Source organism: Podarcis bocagei (genome assembly GCF_964188305.1).
Source record: "Podarcis bocagei genome assembly, chromosome: 17".
In the NCBI taxonomy this organism is placed as follows: Eukaryota; Metazoa; Chordata; class Lepidosauria; order Squamata; family Lacertidae; genus Podarcis; species Podarcis bocagei.
In genome coordinates, this window is record NC_138143.1 from 10,229,786 (window position 1) to 10,247,820 (window position 18,035).

The 18,035-nt window shown below is 45.2% G+C and overlaps 1 protein-coding gene across 5 annotated transcripts; it reads left to right on the top strand.

Annotated features, from left to right (window-relative positions):
- The first annotated feature begins 3,298 nt into the window (after positions 1-3,298).
- Positions 3,299-11,302, top strand: ZNF653 (zinc finger protein 653). Of its 5 annotated transcripts, XR_014003304.1 has the most exons (4): positions 3,315-3,360; positions 4,307-4,373; positions 8,032-8,247; positions 11,017-11,302. XR_014003304.1 is itself a non-coding variant. In XM_081177118.1 (3 exons), the coding sequence occupies exons 1-3, from the start codon at positions 3,333-3,335 to the stop codon at positions 11,192-11,194; spliced, it is 306 nt and encodes a 101-aa protein (XP_081033244.1). In that variant the 5' UTR covers positions 3,299-3,332; the 3' UTR covers positions 11,195-11,302. The 5 variants fall into 5 exon arrangements, 1 of the variants encoding a protein (XP_081033244.1); XM_081177118.1 differs by lacking the exons at positions 4,307-4,373; positions 8,032-8,247 and adding an exon at positions 9,855-9,954 and having other exon boundaries at positions 3,299-3,360; XR_014003305.1 differs by lacking the exon at positions 8,032-8,247.
- Positions 11,303-18,035: the final 6,733 nt, after the last annotated feature.

Consider the following 18,035-nt stretch of genomic DNA (forward strand, 5'->3'; position numbering starts at 1 on the left):
CGTGTGGACACATTAAATGATTTATAGAGGGAAGGTGTCTGGTCTCAGTCTGCTCTGAGGAGGTCCCTTTCTCTCTCACACACACATTCTTTCCGAGGGGAGGAATGTGGGTATTTATTTAGATATTTATTTCACCTCACATTCTACACAAGGGGAGGAATGTGAGCCTGCCTTTTCTTTCCTTGATGCGGGACTCGAGTCAGCATACAGGTTAAAATAAGAACAGGTAAAACATAGAAAAATAGCCACCTAACTTTTTTTTTTAAAAAAACACACATTAATATATCCATGAGATCTATTAAATCATCAAATTGGGGTGTTTGGGGAGGGATAGTACACAGTAAGGGGGGGACACACACACGTCATGCTCCTTCTGCGGTAGTTTGTCCACCTTTGGTCCCCACCTTCCACTTGGCTCTCACCTGCGGCTGCCAGAAGCTGTCAGCATGTGACAGCAGCCATACTGTGGGAAATGGCTTCAACTGGCCGGCTAAACCAGGTGAGGGTAGCCAATGGGCCTCAAACCTTGCGTTATGCAGTCCCACTGCATGTGAAGGCAGCTCCAGCAGATGGAGCGGATGAAACCAAGAGTGGGGCCCGTGCTCAAAAAGGTGGCTTCTGCACATGCTGTAGAGGGGCGTGAGGGAAAGATGGGACTTGTCAACCCAGGAAGGTAGCCCATATGGGGAGAAAGAAAACTCTGATCCCAAGGCTCCACTGCTTTGCGAGATGTCTTCGAGAGAAGGAAAGGCTAAGGTGTGAACCCAGAGTGGAGTCCCTAAGACAGTTGGCTGGCACCTTGTATTGAAGGAACAGATTACTAAAACCTGACTGTGCAGGCATCCCGAACCGAGCCCCAAAACTCCCAAATTCTTTCTTCAAGGATGTATTAGCTAAAATCCAATAGCTTGAGCTGTAGGAGACAGATGCAGCTGTATAAACAAAGCCTTCTCCCTTATCAATCCATGAAGGCTTAATGGATGGCCTTGTCAGTTCCAAGATGGGATGGCGGATCTGGGTCTTATCTTACCGGTTGTAAATATCCTGACCACGCTGATGCACAGAACTTGCAAGACTGGCCTGTCAGCCCACGCACCCGGAGATGGCTCCTATAGTTGGGTGACCTTTGTACCCCAAGATAAGAGTACAGGCTACAGGAAGGTCTGTTCATGCTTAAGGATGTAAACTTACGTGTACAAACTCACGAGGTTGGATTCCTGGGGAAGGGGAAAGGGGACCTGAAAGGGATATAAACTGTCTGTAACTGCTTTTTAGTGTGCTTGCTGTGAACGATCACGCAGTGCCTTTCTGCTGCTCCGGAGAGCAGAAATAAACTCTTTCTCTGAAGCAACCCTCGGTGTCTATTGACTCCTCCCTCCCTCCCGGGAGCAACGCTCATCCGACCCATGGAAAAGGTCCGAAAGGCTACAGTATATCTACTTCCGGTAACTTCTGCCACCAACTAGTGCTAAGCATATTGCTCTGCTTTCCTTTGGACCACATCAGCAAGGCCAAGAGGGAGCCCAGACCTCCATACACACTGCCCTGGTCACTTTGGTGTCGCTAACGCCACAGTTTGACTCCCCGCACCCAGGTGCACTCCATTGTCTCTCAAGACAGATGGATACCAACAAGAACAATTAAAACCTTGCAGACAATCACAACAAAAACAGGAGTAAGCCCCTTCAGAGATGGTATTTCTGAGTAAATGTGCATATGATCCTAGTCTTGCACCTTTGAAGGATCAGGCAAAGGAGATATATGGAAGGGTTACTCTTCTTGCTACTCAAAACTAGGTCTATTGATATCAAACTTCCTTTTAACCATAGCTAGTGACTTCATATATACTGGACAGGTGGTGAGGATAAGATGAAACTCAGGAATGGTCTTGGAGTGAAGGGTGAGCATTTGTCCATCACAGTGTTCTGTGAACTTCTGAAGTGATGAGGGGCAGCTTTTTCAATATCCGTTTGGTTCCACAATAGCGAGTTGGTCATGACTGGACCTAATGGTCAGGGGTCCCTTTACCTTTACTATGGTGAACACTATTAGAGAAAGATTTAACAGAATCAACACAGGCAATTGCCTAATGTAAAACTTTTTTAAAAAAACCCCTCAAGATTTTCGGAAATCTCAAACAGAAAGCTTGAGACAGCCGCTGTATTTCTCTGCATTAAGAGGCCAGAAATCACATTTCATAGTATTCATCTGAGCTTAGATGTTAAGAGGTCATCATTATGATTAAGAAATCAATGCATTTGTGGGTGTTCTTGATGGGATCCTCAGTTTCCCAGTGGTAGTGATTTCTGTGGCTGAGGAAACATGATTAAGATGATTGAATTTTGTGGTACTTTAGCTCAGTGTTTCCCAACCACTGTTCCGCGGCACACTAGTGTGCCACGAGATGTTGCCTGGTGTGCCGCGAGATGTTGCCTGGAGGGAGGCGGGCGAGTCAGGCAGCGAGAGGCGGGGCGGCGGCGGCGAGGAGAGGCCGCCCAGCGCGGGGCTCTCGCCGTCTGCCTGCCTGGCTGCCTGCGAGCTCGGCAGGCAGCGCCTCCGTCCGCAGCGCCCGCCTCGCGGCTCTCATTCCCTGCCAAAGCTCACCCAGCCAAGCCGCGCTCTCCTTCCTGCCTCGCTTTGCTGCCTCCTCCCCCCCACCCCCAAAGCTTGGAGGTTCCCCGGCAAGGGGGAGGGAAAAAAATTGAAACTTACACTTTCGTGCGTCCCTCCCGGCGTGACGCTGCGCGCTGACGTCACGGGGCTGTAATGGTGGTGTGCCTCGAGATTTTTTTCATCAAACAAGTGTGCCTTTGCCCAAAAAAGTTTGGGAAACACTGCTTTAGCTCTTGACTTCCTGAGGGGGACTGAAGAGCAAACTGACTCTTATGTGTTAGGGAGGGGTGCTACTGGTTTTTTTTTTGGTTTATTGTGTATTTTGTGTTCTCATTTTGTATTTTTATGTTGTAAACTGCCTTGTGGCCTTTGGATGAAGGGCAATATAGATATAGATAGTTTATTTATTAATTAAATTGGTAAATTTAATTAACAAATAAACTATCTATCTCTATCTCTATCATCTCTATCTCTATCTCTATCTCTATCTCTATCATCTCTATCTCTATCTCTATCTATCTATGTCATCTATCTATCTATCTATCTATCTATCTATCTAATCTTCAGAGTCTCATTTATCTTGCTTGGGACCATTTGAAAATCATCTTCTTTCTATTCGGCTTTCTTTTAAAAACAAATAATGGTATCCACTTCTCAGATTCTGAGTGCATGTGGTGTGATAGGCTATTATTTTTTCTTCCAGGAAGCTTTGGGAACAGATGCCTTATGAGCCACAAAGGAAGAAAAGTATGTAAATATGTTTGTAGTGGTGTGTTTTGCTTGCTCTGTTACATTGGCTGAATTGTTTTCTGAGCAAAGAACAGAAACGAATGACTGCAGGCATGTCTAGCCCACTGTTTGGAGCCCTTGCTACTTGCTGGTCAAGGGTGTCTGGTGACAGGTTGAGACTTGAGGATTACAAAACTTGGAAGTCCTGAGCAGGGAAAATGCAACTTGTTGAGCACAAGTGTGTGCCAGTGTCAGAAGCAGAATTGCAATGAGTTCTTACTTTCAGTTACTTGTTACTGCAGTAAACTCTGCAAATGACAGATACAAAATTCCAAAAAGAAATCAAAGAAATGAATTCTGATAGTATTTCTTAACAGAGTAAATTTCACTGAACCAGCATAGAATCATGCTTTACATGCGCTTGCAGATTCCTCTATTGGCTGGAATGAAGTTTTACTCGCCCATTGAAATTAATGAACATGAGTGAGTAGGTTCACTAATTTCAGTAGGTAGGTTTACATAGAATATTTCCCATTGATAGATGGCTTCCAGTTTTCAAAAATAAAATGAAAATTCAGAATTTCCCCGCTTTGAACCAAATTACATTTTTTAGTTTTGTCAAGCGATGCTGTTTATATTTCCCATAGTGTTATGTTTTTGTTGGGATGTTAGTATTTCCCATAATCGCAGTTTTTGCTCACTGAACTCAAAACCCCAAACATGTATCCTTCTTGGCTATAAGGTCCTTTACATGATCCAATAAAAGAAGCCAAGGAGTTGGATGGTATATTATGATCAATAATCCACCTTGCTCTGTAACATTTGTCCACCTCTGTTTAATAGCATAAAGTTGACACTGAGATAGAAATACGGTAGCTACATTTTCAGTGTGTAATCGCCCCTTCTGTTTAACTGTTCCTGCTTGTAGGCATATAATTTATTTATAATATATATTTATATACAGTGGTACCTTGGTTCCTGAACAGTTTAGTTGATGAACAAATCGGTTCCTGGATGCCGCAAAACCGAAAGTAAGTGTTCTGATTTGAGACTGTTTTTCGGAAGCTGAACATCTATTTCGGCTGTTGGCATTGTTTCTGGGGCCAATCAGAAGCCACCCCTTGGTTTTTTAACGTTTTGGAAATCGAACGGACTTCCAGAACGAATTGTGTTTGAGAACCAAGGATTCATAGAAGAAATCAGAGCAGTTCACAACAATCGTATGTAAAGTGACAGAATAAAAACCACATAAAAATGTTAAAATCAGAAATCAGCCAACTATTGCGGAAAGATATATTTAACAGTAGGCCTACATTGGCCTGACAGATTAGAAAGGTTTTCTGCAGACATTTAAAAATTGAAACAGAATGTGCCTGCTTTGAGTCTTCTCTGATTATAGTAGATGATGGCTGTATAAAAATTTCAAAAATAATTTGAGGCGAAAATGCTTGACAAATATCTCTTTATATTTTACATTACTGGTAATTAAGATGTCTAATGTTAAAGAGGCAAATGCCAAGCAGAAATAGATAAAAAATGTGGCACATTAGCTGATATTCTAATCCTAAAATTGTGTGGTTCTTCTTTCTTTAAAAACAAAAATTAAAAAAATTGTTCTAATGCCATCAATTGGCCATAGCAAATTGTGTGGTTTGAGAAATGCTGCATTAGACATTTTATTTGCCTTAAAGATAGCTTGGCACATTGTTCTCATGCTTCAAAATTACCATGGAAACCAAAAGGAGTAGGTATTTCCTTTATTCATTTACGAAAGCTTGAAGTCTGTATTCTAGACCTTTGAGTTGTTTGCCAATAGTTAACTGTGGGGTCATAGATGGCATCTAGTTCTCTGTGTAATGATTTGGGCTTGACAGCAAAATGGGTTATTATTGAGAGAAGTGCTGATATACAGAGTTTGGCAGGATGATGAAGTACAGTGGTACCTCGGGTTAAGTACTTAATTTGTTCCGGAGGTCTGTTCTTAACCTGAAACTGTTCTTAACCTGAAGCACCGCTTTAGCTAATGGGGCCTCCTGCTGCCACTGTGCTGCCGGAGCACGATTTCTGTTCTTATCCTGAAGCAAAGTTCTTAACCTGAAGCACTATTTCTGGGTTAGCGGAGTCTGTAACCTGAAGCGTATGTAACCTGAAGCGTATGTAACCCAAGGTACCACTGTATTTAGCTTTTTGTTAAAGGGAGGAATGACTTGTTAATCAGGCCATGACATGTGGCTCCTTCTGTCAAACGTTGCAGCCTTCAGGGAATTTCTCTCATTCCCATTAAGTTTGTGTAGCCTTCAGACAGAGATGGCCACAGGAAGTATTTCACAGACGATTCACGTTTGTACCCAGAGATTTGCAACTAGAGATGTGCATTCCAACATACTGTTGAGGTGCTTGTCTAGCTTTACAGTCATACAGTAACACTTCCACGAACGCCCGCCTTGTCTAGCGTCCATTCTGGTGAACATCTGCGGCAAACCCGGAAGTACAGGTTTGCTGCTCGCGCATGCACAGAAGCCCTAAATCACTTTGCCCTGTGTCCTTTTCGGTTAGCAGCTGGGGCTCCGGAACGGATCCCAGTTGCAAAACAAGGTACGCTGTACCTTGGTTTTCGAACACCTTAGTTCCTGAATATTTTGTGGAAGTATTACTGTATGACCTAACCTGGGGAGAAAACAGTAAAGACCTGATGAAGAGAGCACAGCAGAGGTTATATTTTCTGAGAATCCTCTGGAAAAATAATCTCTCAAAGGACCTGTTGATGGCATTTTACCATTGTACTGTTGAGAGTGCATTAACTTATGGTCTGTGTGTGGTTTGTGAGCTGTATGGTCAGGGGAAAAACAATGGTATCCAGGGTTGTAAAGACTGCGAAGAGAATAATTGGGTGCACTCACCCTACCTTGGATCAAATCTATGCTTCCATGTGTCATAAGAAAGCTGCAGAGATAGTGCAGGATAGTGCGCACCCCGGAAATGATCTCTTTCAGCTTCTGCCTTCTGGAAGAAGGTACAGGGTTATAAAGACTAGGACTAGCCACCTGAGAAACAGTTTTTATCCAAATGCGATTTTGGTTTTAAACACAGTGTAAGGTAGTCTCTGTGGGAGTATATTGTATTTAATTATGGGGTATCAGAGTTTTTAGGGGGTTAACCAGGCTGGGATAGCTGGGAAAGGAGGCTTGTTGGTTTTTGAATGTCTGATGTAGATTTTTTCCAATTTCGTTGTTCTGTATGGGACAATGACAATAAAGATTATCGTATCGTATTGTTTTGGCTCCCAAATGTCGCAAACCCAGAAATGACTGTTCCTTCCAGTTTGCAACTATTTTTGGAAGCCGAACTTACAATGGGGCTTCCGCGGCTTCCTGTAGCCAATCAGAAGCTGTAATTTGGTTTTCAAATGTTTTGGAAGTTGAACGGACTTCTGGAACGGATTCCATTCAGCTTCCAATGTACGACTATACATGTTGCTCCAAGACTACCAATGTTGCAAGGGAGAGCAAGGAGTGTGTCTTGGCTTAGCCGCTACTGCTGCCTGTGATATGGAAATATCTCACAGAGATGCCTGTAGGCAGCCAACATTTTATTGTGATTAGCAGTGCAGCCTGTGGTATGGTAATAAACTGGTATTTTGATGTGGTGTTCAGTTATATTATTTTAAAAGCTTCATGTTCAATGCTGGACTCCAGCCTGTCTTTTACAGGTTTTATTGTGCAAACTGTTTACAGTGCAGATCTACCAAGTTCATGACCGTCTCAGTCACTTGCAGAATCCGGGAGTGGCCCCTTCCAGCTTCTCCCCCAACATAAGAACTTCGGCACCCCAAACCTCCTCCTCCCCTCCTTGCGTTTCACGCCTCTGCGCAAGCTGGGTGACGGAAGTGGCGTGCGTCCCTCCTGGCCAGCCAGGTTAGGTGAGACACTTGGGCTCAGCAGCATCTTCGAGCCCTCTCCTCACTTGGCTGTCCCCTTCCCTCTCTTCTCCACTGGAGGTGTGGCTTTTTCCACCGCTGGAAGAAGAACTGCTCCTCAGGAGTTTTGGAGGCTCTCTGTATCCCAGCGGTCTCCCTGCCTCCCTCCCCTGTTCCGATGGCAGTCCCCTGACAGGTGAACATGTAAGTCTCAGCATCTTTGAAGTTAATTTATTTGAATTAAATTGACTTTCTTAGGGCTCCTTATAGCCTTTCTTGCATATAAAATGAATGAGTATTTAACAAATATTACGTGGATTCTTTCTTCAGGGGTTGGTGTTGTAAGCTTTTTATTTCAATTGTTTGAAGGGACCTTCTGTTCTCTGCTTCTCAAACTGTTATGTACTGAGTTGAATAGGATCCAAAATGCAGCAGTCTGACTGGTCCTAGAACAATAGGATTCAGAATGCAGTAGTCTGATTGGTCCTAGAACAATGCAGCAGTATGATTGGTCTGCAGGAGCCACCCAATCCGGCTCCAGATGGAAGTGAATCCACAACCTGACTGGCCTACAGGAGAATTCCGGAATTAGCCAATCACGTGCAGCCCATTGTGTGTAAATAATGTATATAAAGTAGATACTTTGAGGGGACTTTCATTCCTCCTCACCACTATGAGCTGAATAAAGAGCATGAAATCCACTCTCGACTCGGAGTATATTTCACAAACTTATGTTCTTCTCCTCCTCCCTAACCCGCTTCCCGTGTCACAAGGAAGAAGGTGGAATATGAACTGCTTGAACAACATAGTAATCTGGTACGGAGACCACAAAAACTGCTGTCCCTGTGAGCCGCATCTCTCAGAGCTGGACCCCACCTTTGAGATGTACACAACAGCTGTGTGGCAGTGTGAAGCAGGGCACCGCTGTTTCCAGGACATGCGTTTGCCTCTTAAGCCGCTCAGTGACTCTGAGAATGAGTGTGACAATGGTGAGTGTTGGGAGATCTGACACCTCCTTCTGTGACCTAAAGGCTACTAGCTGTACCCATGAAAAGAAATAAATTTCTACTAATCACTGCCACATGCAGCCAACTGTTTTTAATTGTGGAATTCCAAAAGTATTTCAAATGTGGCAGCACCCGGGTTTTTTTTATTTCAGTGAATTTTCCATCAAGATTCCAAAAAGTGTTTTCTGACTGTATTGGCTGCTTTATTAGCTATACAGTGGTACCTTGGGTTAAGTACTTAATTTGTTCCGGAGGTCCGTTCTTAACCTGAAACTGTTCTTAACCTGAAGCACCACTTTAGCTAATGGGGCCTCCTGCTGCTGCTGCCGCGCCTCCAGAGCACGATTTCTGTTCTCATCCTGAAGCAAAGTTCTTCCATAAATTGCTGTAGTTGACTACATGGGACACCCCAAGCTTGCTCCTCCCGCACTTGTGACATTCTTTAAATCAAAGTCTGTAAAGCGTCTCACCTATGGAGTGCTAGAGATGCTGTGACCTTAATGGCAGAGCGTGCATTCTCAGGATTACTTAGCACTGCACTTGCTGTTGGGACCAGCGCCTTTACAGGTTCCCCTAGGTGCTCATCATGTATTGCTCCTTGTCTGCTGTCTCCTATGCAGTGGTACTCTTTGCCCCATCCCCTAGGGGTCCTGGCAAACTGGGTCTTGTCTGTGACATATAAGCCTGTCACACACTTTATCATACAATCTCACACTGGGTTAAAACAATATAATATACAGTCATAAAAACAGATAACACCATTCAGTGTTTCTCAAACTTGGGTCACCAGCTATTGTTGGACTACAACTCCCATCATTCCTGACCACAGATCCTGCCAGCTAGGGATGATCCAACCATAGCTGGAGACCCAAGTTTGAAAAACATTGGCTGCAAGTATAAAACAAGTACAGGGCACAAGGAGAAGGGGACGACAGAGGACGAGATGGTTGGACAGTGCTCTCGAAGCTACCAGCATGAGTTTGTCCAAACTGCGGGAGGCAGGGGAAGACAGGAGTGCTTGGCGTGCTCTGATCCATGGGGTCACGAAGAGTCGGACACGATTAAACGACTAAACAACAACAACAGTCGTAATTCTGCTTACGTATGCCTCTGGATACAGAATCTTCGGGATGCAAACGCAGTAAACCCAGAAGTATTTTTCTGGGTTTTGCCGCACATGCATGTGCAGAAATGCTAAACCTCACTGCGCGCATGCACAGAAGCAGTCCTCCGGTTGAGAATTCCTTGGGATGCGGCCAGACCTATGGAACGGATCCCATTCGCAACTGGAGGTACCACTGTCATATTTACACAAAGAAAGTCTGCATCTGTAAGTAGTTTGTTCATCAGTTGTGAGTGTTGTCGTATTGTCAATCCATTGACTGAAGGGTATCATATCTTTATTCTTCCAATTCATCAGTATCAGTATCCTGGCCACCATTAGGGCATGTAGAATCTATTTTTCCTAATTGAAGGAACGCTGAAAATTCAGCAAGAGATGGGTGCTACCTGCTCAACCCAGGACCTTGTGGGAGGCAGTAGGTCCCAGGTCCCCAGGCTGTACTGACCTGTTCCTTTCCTTCTCATAGGAGTCCGTGAATTTACCTGTGAGACCTGCAGAAAATCCTTCAAGCGGAAGAACCACCTGGAAGTCTATCGCCGAACACAGACAGGAGAGACACCTCTTCAGTGAGTGACCTGGAGTGGGGGCATGAGTAGAAAGCTGGAGTAGTTTGACCTTGGTTGTCAAACAGAATCCGTTCCGGAAGTCCGTTCAACTTCTGAAAACGTTCAACAACCAAGGCGTGGCTTCCGATTGACTGCAAGAGCTTCCTGTATGCAGTCGGAAGCCACAATGGAGATTTGGCTTCCAAAGAACGTTCGCAAACCGGAACATTCACTTCCAGGTTTGCGGCGTTCAGGAGCCAAAATGTTCGACTCCCAAGGTACGACTGTACAAGCATATATTTCAAGGAGGCATTGTCCTTACCACATCTGTAGCAAAGACATATACAAGCCTAATGGAGTCCAATAAGGTAAAGGTAAAGGGACTCTGGGGTTGCGGTGCTCATCTCGCTTTATTGGCCGAGGGAGCCGGCATACAGCTTCCGGGTCATGTGGCCAGCATGACTAAGCTGCTTCTGGCGAACCAGAGCAGCGCACGGAAACCCCGTTTACCTTCCCGCCAGAGTGATACCTATTTATCTACTTGCACTTTGACATGCTTTTGAACTGCTGGGTTAGCAGGAGCAGGGACTGAGGAACAGGAGCTCACCCCGTCACAGGGATTCGAACCGCCGACCTTCTGATTGGCAAGTCCTAGGCTCTGTGGTTTAACCCACAGCGCCACCGGCGTCCCTCTACAAAAGGCAGTGCTAGCTAAAATTTGGGGCTGGATTTAAGCAATGAATTAGCCTGAATGGCTGTTTCCTTTCAACCTTGTTGAGAACGTAATGTTAAAGGTGCCTTGGAGAGGCAGCACAGAACGGTCTCTGGGTATGATAACAGTCCCACCTCTTGATGGAAACTGCTGGCAAAAGCTCCCTCTTGTGGACACAGCTCCCTCTTTGGCTACACCTGAAGTCAGACACAGTAACTGGTTGACACCCGGTCTCTGATTTTCAAGGGTGCTATGTGCATGCAGTGTGAAAGGTTGGCAGCAAGCGGTGATGGCATATTGCCTTGCCTGTGGGCTCTCGGCTGCTGCCATGTTCTTGAATGCAGCGAGGTGATGACGGCTTCTCTCTACAGGTGTGAGATCTGTGGATACCAATGCCGGCAGCGAGCTTCTCTCAACTGGCACATGAAGAAGCATACCTCAGAAGCCCAGTACAACTTCACTTGCGAGCACTGCAGAAAGCGCTTTGAGAAACTGGACAGTGTCAAGTTCCACAAGCTAAAGAGCCACCCGGAGCACAACGCTGCCTGATCCTGACTATGAACCTCTTTATTGAATGCCCCATTACAGGTTCCTTTTTAAAAATAAAAATAAAAATATATATTTTTATTAGGAATTTCAACAATTAACAATTTATCAAAAATATATCATCCTCATTCCCCCCCCCCATTTTCCCCTCCGCTAAAAAGAAAAAAACCCACCCCCCAGCCCCCCCAGACTACCCTCAGTTCCTCTCTCTGGTTTTTCAACACATATTATTCTCTGCATGTTATAGAGTTGTAAAGATCCTCAATTTATCTATTGGTATATTACCAATAAAGAGTTTGTGAATGTTATTTGAATCCCCACGACGGGGTGAGCTCCCGTTGCTTGGTCCCTGCTCCTGCCAACCTAGCAGTTCGAAAGCTCGTCAAAGTGCAAGTAGATAAATAGGTACCGCTCTGGTGGGAAGGAAAACGGCGTTTCCGTGCACTGCTCTGGTTCGCCAGAAGTGGCTTAGTCATGCTGGCCACATGACCCGGAAGCTGTACACTGGCTCCCTAGGCCAATAAAGCGGGATGAGCACCGCAACCCCAGAGTCGGCCACGACTGGACCTAATGGTCAGGGGTCCCTTTACCTTTTTATATTACCAATAAAGAGTTTGTGAATGTTTATTCAAAACCTGCCAAGGAGTCCAGTTCATTTTGTTGTTTCTTTAAGTACTTCGTAAAAGGTTCCCATTCTTCTTTAAAGTCACATTTATCGTTGTCACGTAGTTTATGTGTCAATTTTGCTAATTCCGCATAATCCATCAGTTTCTCTTGCCACAGTTCTTTAGCTGGGATTTCCTCATTCTTCCATCTTTGTGCTTTTAAGACTGTTGCCACCGTTGTTGCATACATGAAAATGTTTTTTAATTTCCTTGGCAGGTCTTTTCCTACAATCCCTAACAAGAAAGCTTCAGGCAGATGAAGATGATGGAGTTTATGGAGCTGGCTGATCTCACTGGGAGAATCCGTGACCAGAAAGAAGAGGAACATCAAGAAGACTGGAAGAAATTTAAAGACTATTCGAATAAATATTGTAATATTAAAGATATGTAACCACTTGAAGAAACAATTAGGCCTAGGATTAAAATGGAATTAAATTTATAAATAAGAAAATGTACGATAAGGAAAGCTATGTAACATGAATAGGAATGTGAAATGGTCTTTTGAAACACTGATATTGGAAACTGCTACATATAATTACTAAGAAATTTGGATGGAAGAGATTCGAGGAAGTCAAATACTATGTTTATGAAGATGGATGGTACTTAATTTTAATTAATTAAGTGGTAATATGTTGTAAGTATCTTCTTTCTTTTTTTCTTTTTTCTTTTATTTTTTGTTTGTTTTTATTATTGTTAATCTTTTATTTCTTTATTATGTTTATCTACTGAAAATAATAAATATTATTTGGGGGGAAAACAAGAAAGCTTAAGGCTTTTTTTACAAATGTTAATTGAAACATTTTCTTCAACTCATTATATATCATTTCCCAAATTTTTAAAATTTTACTACAATCCCAGCACATATGATAAAAAGTCACCCCATTATAGGTTCACTACTTGCACATTCACAGCTGGATATGTCATGTGTGCCGCCTGCAGCATAGGGTTTCAGCCCTTCATCGGTGTGTTGTGCACCAGCTTTTTAAGAGCAGATGGTGACAGACTTCAACAAGTTTTAGTTGTGCAGGTGTTCTCAGGTATCGGGGTGGAGCGGTGGGGAATTGTTCAAAACAGCATCAAATCAGCTCATCTTGTAACTGGAGATTGTGGTGCAACAGCTGTCCCAACTCTCCAAGCAAGGGGGGATGATGCTGTATTAATAGACAAGAAGAGTCTTAGCCAATTAAGCTACCAGTACTTTGTTTACTGCTAAACAGCACCTTTGCTTGTCTGGCAATTTGATGCTTGGTTTGAGGGTCTATTTGCCTACCACTACTTACAGAGAGGCTAACTTCAGTGGGAAAACTATATTGGATTCACATGACCAGTTTGTATCTATTGACTGCAATTCAAGATGACTCTTCGGCTGATCTGCATGTTTTGATCCAGTGGCGTAGCGTGGGTTGTCAGCACCCGGGGCAAGGCAAGTAATTTGCGCCCCCTAGCCCGTGGATTTGCGCCCCCTAACCCGTGGATTTGCGCCCCCTAACCCTAACCCCAGATGTTGCGCCCGGTGCGGCTGGCCCCCCCTGCACCCCCCACGCTACGCCACTGTTTTGATCTATTCTCGTGAAAGGTCATATCTTGCCAAAAGTAGGTTGATAAGAAGAGTCATAAATCTGCTGTTGGAGACTGCCTCTTCCTTATCCTTCAGGGCTCTTGCATTGGAAGGCAAGCCAGATTTGGCCTTTGTATCCCTTTTTCTGGAATTGTAGCACCCGCTAAAGCACAGGTTTTTGCTGGTGGATATGCTCATGCTTCAGCTTTTCACAAGACAGACCCTTGACTTGTGGGCCTCTGTACCCATCCACTGTGGCTTGCCATATTCAGAGTCTCCTTTGTGAATAGGAGCTGTAGGAATTTGCATGTACTGAGAATCTCAGCCACCGTTTTTTGAAAAATCCACTTTTAACCCTCAGTAAAAATATGAAAAAGTTGGAAAGGTTGTTGATAGGTTTTTAAGCAATAAAGCTTGTTAGGGGTCTCTCTCAAGGTCTGGTATTCACATGGAGAAACCCTTTAGTAGTACCTCTTTGTATGTACTCATGAGCATCCCAGAGTGTCTGGAAAGGTTGTTCCTGGTGTGTTGGACAACTCCCATCATTCCCGACCTTTAGCCATACTGGCTGGGGTTGATGGGAGGTCCCCAACTCTTCCTTTACCAAAACACAGACTCCCACATGCTCGATTAAAAACCCCATATTTTAGATGCAGACTAAGTGCCATAAAATATATTTCTGTAGCCTCCCAGTTCTGATCCTTGGCTGTAGATGGAAAAGCCTGCTTCTGGAGGAAACAAAACCGCCTGGCTTGTGGTCATTTTCACACCACCCTGTTCATGACAGTACTGCAACTCCACTTTGGTATCTGTGACCCAGGTATCATTTCTCCCTGTTTTCTCCTGCACGTACAGCTGTGTTATTCCCTGTACCGGAGTGGGATAGAATCATAAGACTCATAGAACTGTAGAGTTGGTTAAAGCATTAAAATCGAGATGTGGGAAATATGGAAACAATGAGGAGAGGCAGGACTGAGATGTGGAGATATGCTTCAGAGGTCCAGACTATGGGGAGCCGAGAAAAATCAACAATTATAATTTGGATTATAATTTGGTCTTTTTTTATTTCAGTTTTTTATTTTAATTGGATTATGATTGGATATATTAATTGGATGTTTTTTATTGGAAAATTAATAAAAATGATTTAAAAAAAAGAACTGTAGAGTTGGAAGGCACTGGCGGAGGAAGAGGAGTGCGGGGGGAGCGCAACGCAATCCTGGTGGGGTGCCATCGCGGCTGGCCCTCCACCCGTGCTGAGCACCACACCCCCAGGATGCACGCCAGCCCCGCCACCGCCTGCTCTACACCTCCTGGTGCTGGAGCATGAAGCTTGCCACTGTTGGAAGGGACCCCCGTTGTCATCTAGTCCAGCCCCCTGCAATGCAGCAGTCTCAAGTGAAACATCAATAACAGGTGGTCCTCCAACCTGTGCTTAAAAACCTCCACGGAAGGAGAGTCCACCACCTTCCAAGGGAGTCCATTCCACCTCCAGTTTCCAGCAGGAGAAAAGTGACCTTCCCAGACTGGGCCATTTTGCTCTGTTGAATTCTTAAAGCTGCCTACTTTATACAGGCAACTCCCCATTTGTGCAGGGGTTGCTTTCTGGGTCTTTGTGTGTGTAAATCTGTTCTGCCCCCTTCCGGGGCCACAAGTCAGCGGTCCTGAAAGATCTTCATTGGCTCCCAGTACGTTTCCGAGCACAATTCAAAGTGTTGGTGCTGACCTTTAAAGCCCTAAATGGCCTCGGTCCTGTATACCTTAAGGAGCATCTCCACCCCCATCATTCTGCCCGGACACTGAGATCCAGCCCCAAGGGCTTTCTGGCGGTTCCCTCACTGTGAGAAGTGAGGTTACAGGGAACCAGGCAGAGGGCCTTCTTGGTAGTGGCACCCGCCTTGTGGAACACCCTCCCGCCATCTGTCAAGGGAATAAATAACTATTTTACTTTCAAAAGACAACTGAAGGTGGCAGGGAAGTTTTTAATGTCTGATGCTGTATTGTTTTTAATATTTGGTTGGAAGCCACCCAGAGTGGCTGGGGAAACGCAGCCGGATGGGCAGGGTATAAACAATTTATTATTATTATTATTATTATTATTATTATTATTATTATTATTATTATTATTATTATTATTTTAGTCAATTGAACATGTGTGTCAGCAGTCACAGCCTGCATTTATATCCTGCCTCCTCCCCCCAATTCTGGAAGTCAAGTTCGTATCCCCATAGTTCTCAGCAGTCTCCATCCTACTTTCAGTCAAGGATAGCAAGCGGCTCTTCCTGTGTAATTCAAGTCTTGTCCAGGTGGGGGAGTCAGAGCAACAGCTGCTTTGCTAAGAAAAGATGCTAGCAAGAGAAGTGGAGGAAGGAATTCCATTACCCCCAGTTACCCACCCATCCGGCCTGGGGCTTTTGGATTGAGCACTGCTGTGTTCTTTAGGCATGGGTTCTGATTTTGTTTGCATAGCTTCCTCCTTTGCCTTTGGGGCAGAGCTTTTCTATGACGGAACCTTGACACCCAGGACAAGGAATCTGGGCCCTCCAGATATTGCAGGACTACAGCTCCCATCATTGCATGGGCAATGGGCCATGTTGCCTGGGGCCAGGGGGAGCTGGAGTCCCAGCACAGGTTTCCCCATCCCTCGCCACAATTCTTTTTTGAAGTGTTCTTTGCATGTGTTCCCCACCCCATTCATCATGTAAGGCCCTCTGCTACCTTCCTGCCTTTTTGGTGTTGCAGCTGACCTTGGGGGTATTTAGAGAGCCAGTGTGGTGTAGTGGTTAAGAGCAGTGGATTCATAATCTGGTGAACTGGGTTCGCTTCCCCGCCCCGCTCCTCCACATGCAGCTGCTGGGTGACCTTGGGCTGGTCACACTTCTCTGAAGTCTCTCAGCTTCACTCACCTCACAGAGTGTTTGTTGTGGGAGAGGAAGGGAAAGGAGAATGTTAGCCGCTTTGAGACTCCTTAGGACAGTGATAAAGCGGGATATCAAATCCAAACTCCTCCTCCTCTTCTTCTTCTTCTTCAGTCTCCTCATTCTGCTCCCTTTAGAGTAAGGCTCCAAACTTTTGGAAACCCTGAGCCATAGCAAATGATTGTTCTTTGGTGAAACCCCTGCATCCGGAAAGGAAAGCACCCCTGTCTTTAGACCCCAGTAACTTTAATATAGGGCAATACTTGGATATGGCCCGTTTTGCTGCCCTTCAAATCCCCTTTCTTGAGTGTTTGTCTAGACCAGCCTGGGTGATCCTGGCGCTTCTCTACTCCAAACCTGGCTGCAGCCCTGAGCCTGTTCTCAACTGGAATGGAGGAACTGAGTGGTTTCTATGAATAATAAACTTTACACAGCATTTCCCCCTAAGTGCTCTCAGCACTTTGTATTCATTATCTCAGCAACATTAACAACAGTCCCGAGGCAGTCTCGTATTATTAAGCCTCATGTTACAAAGCTGAGGTCACCCCGCAACTCCATAGATGAACTGTGGCATGTAGCGTGTGCCTGCTGTGCTGTACCAACTTCATTCCATTTCCAGGCTAAGAGGGCATTTCTGCACCCTTAACTGTCCTTTCAGCAAGCAGCCTGTATAAATCCTTTCACCTGATGGGCTGGGCAAGAGAGGCTTCCTGGTACACTGTTGATAAGTGAGCTCATGAGACGTATTTTTCTCAGACGTATTTTTCTCCCTTATAGCAGGCTTTATAAGGCCTGCGCTGTGGGTTAAAGCACAGAGCCTAGGGCTTGCAGATCAGAAGGTCGGCGGTTCAAATCCCCGCGATGGGGTGAGCTCCCATTGCTCGGTCCCAGCTCCTGCCAACCTAGCAGTTCGAAAGCACGTCAAAGTGCAAGCAGATAAATAGGTACCGCTCCAGCGAGAAGGTAAACGGCATTTCCGTGCCCTGCTCTGGTTCGCCAGAAGTGGCTTAGTCATGCTGGCCACATGACCCGGAAGCTGTACACCGGATCCCTCAGCCAATAAAGTGAGATGAGCGCTGCAACCCCAGAGTCGGTCACGACCGGACCTAATGGTCAGGGGTCCCTTTACCTTTACTATAAGGCCTGTTGTGGAGGCTAACCACTAGGTATTGCTCCTTCCAATGTGCCACTGTTCCAGGGCTGCTAGCGGTTTGCTTTCTGAGTTTCGTGCTTGCCAGCTATTCTCTCATCCTCTCTGCAGTGGTCCTGAAAGTTAACCAATTCCATCCTACTTCTCACCTCCTGCGCAGTGTTTTCCTGCAGGGATGGGGTTAATGGCCCATGCCATCCCTTCTCTCTCCCCTCCCACCCACTTTCTGCTTTAAAAGCACCTCGGTGCCTCTTGCCACTCCCTGCAAATAGTGCTGAATAAATAATTCACTACCCGACAAGGCCACATGAATAATGCAGGCTCAGGGAACTGCTGCTCTCAGCACCAAGGGCACCTCAAAAGCTGCTCTCCTTTGGCCGCAACCTGGATTCTCTCCCTCTTGCAGAGTGTCAGGCTCTGCCTCCAGTTCACGGCACCTGCCCCCTTTTCCATGAACCAAGATGCAATAGCAGCTTTGATTCACGCTTGGGGAAGAAGTCCAGCTCTGGTGTTCCAACACTGCAAGCGTCACATCCAAAAATCTCTGCTAAAAAGC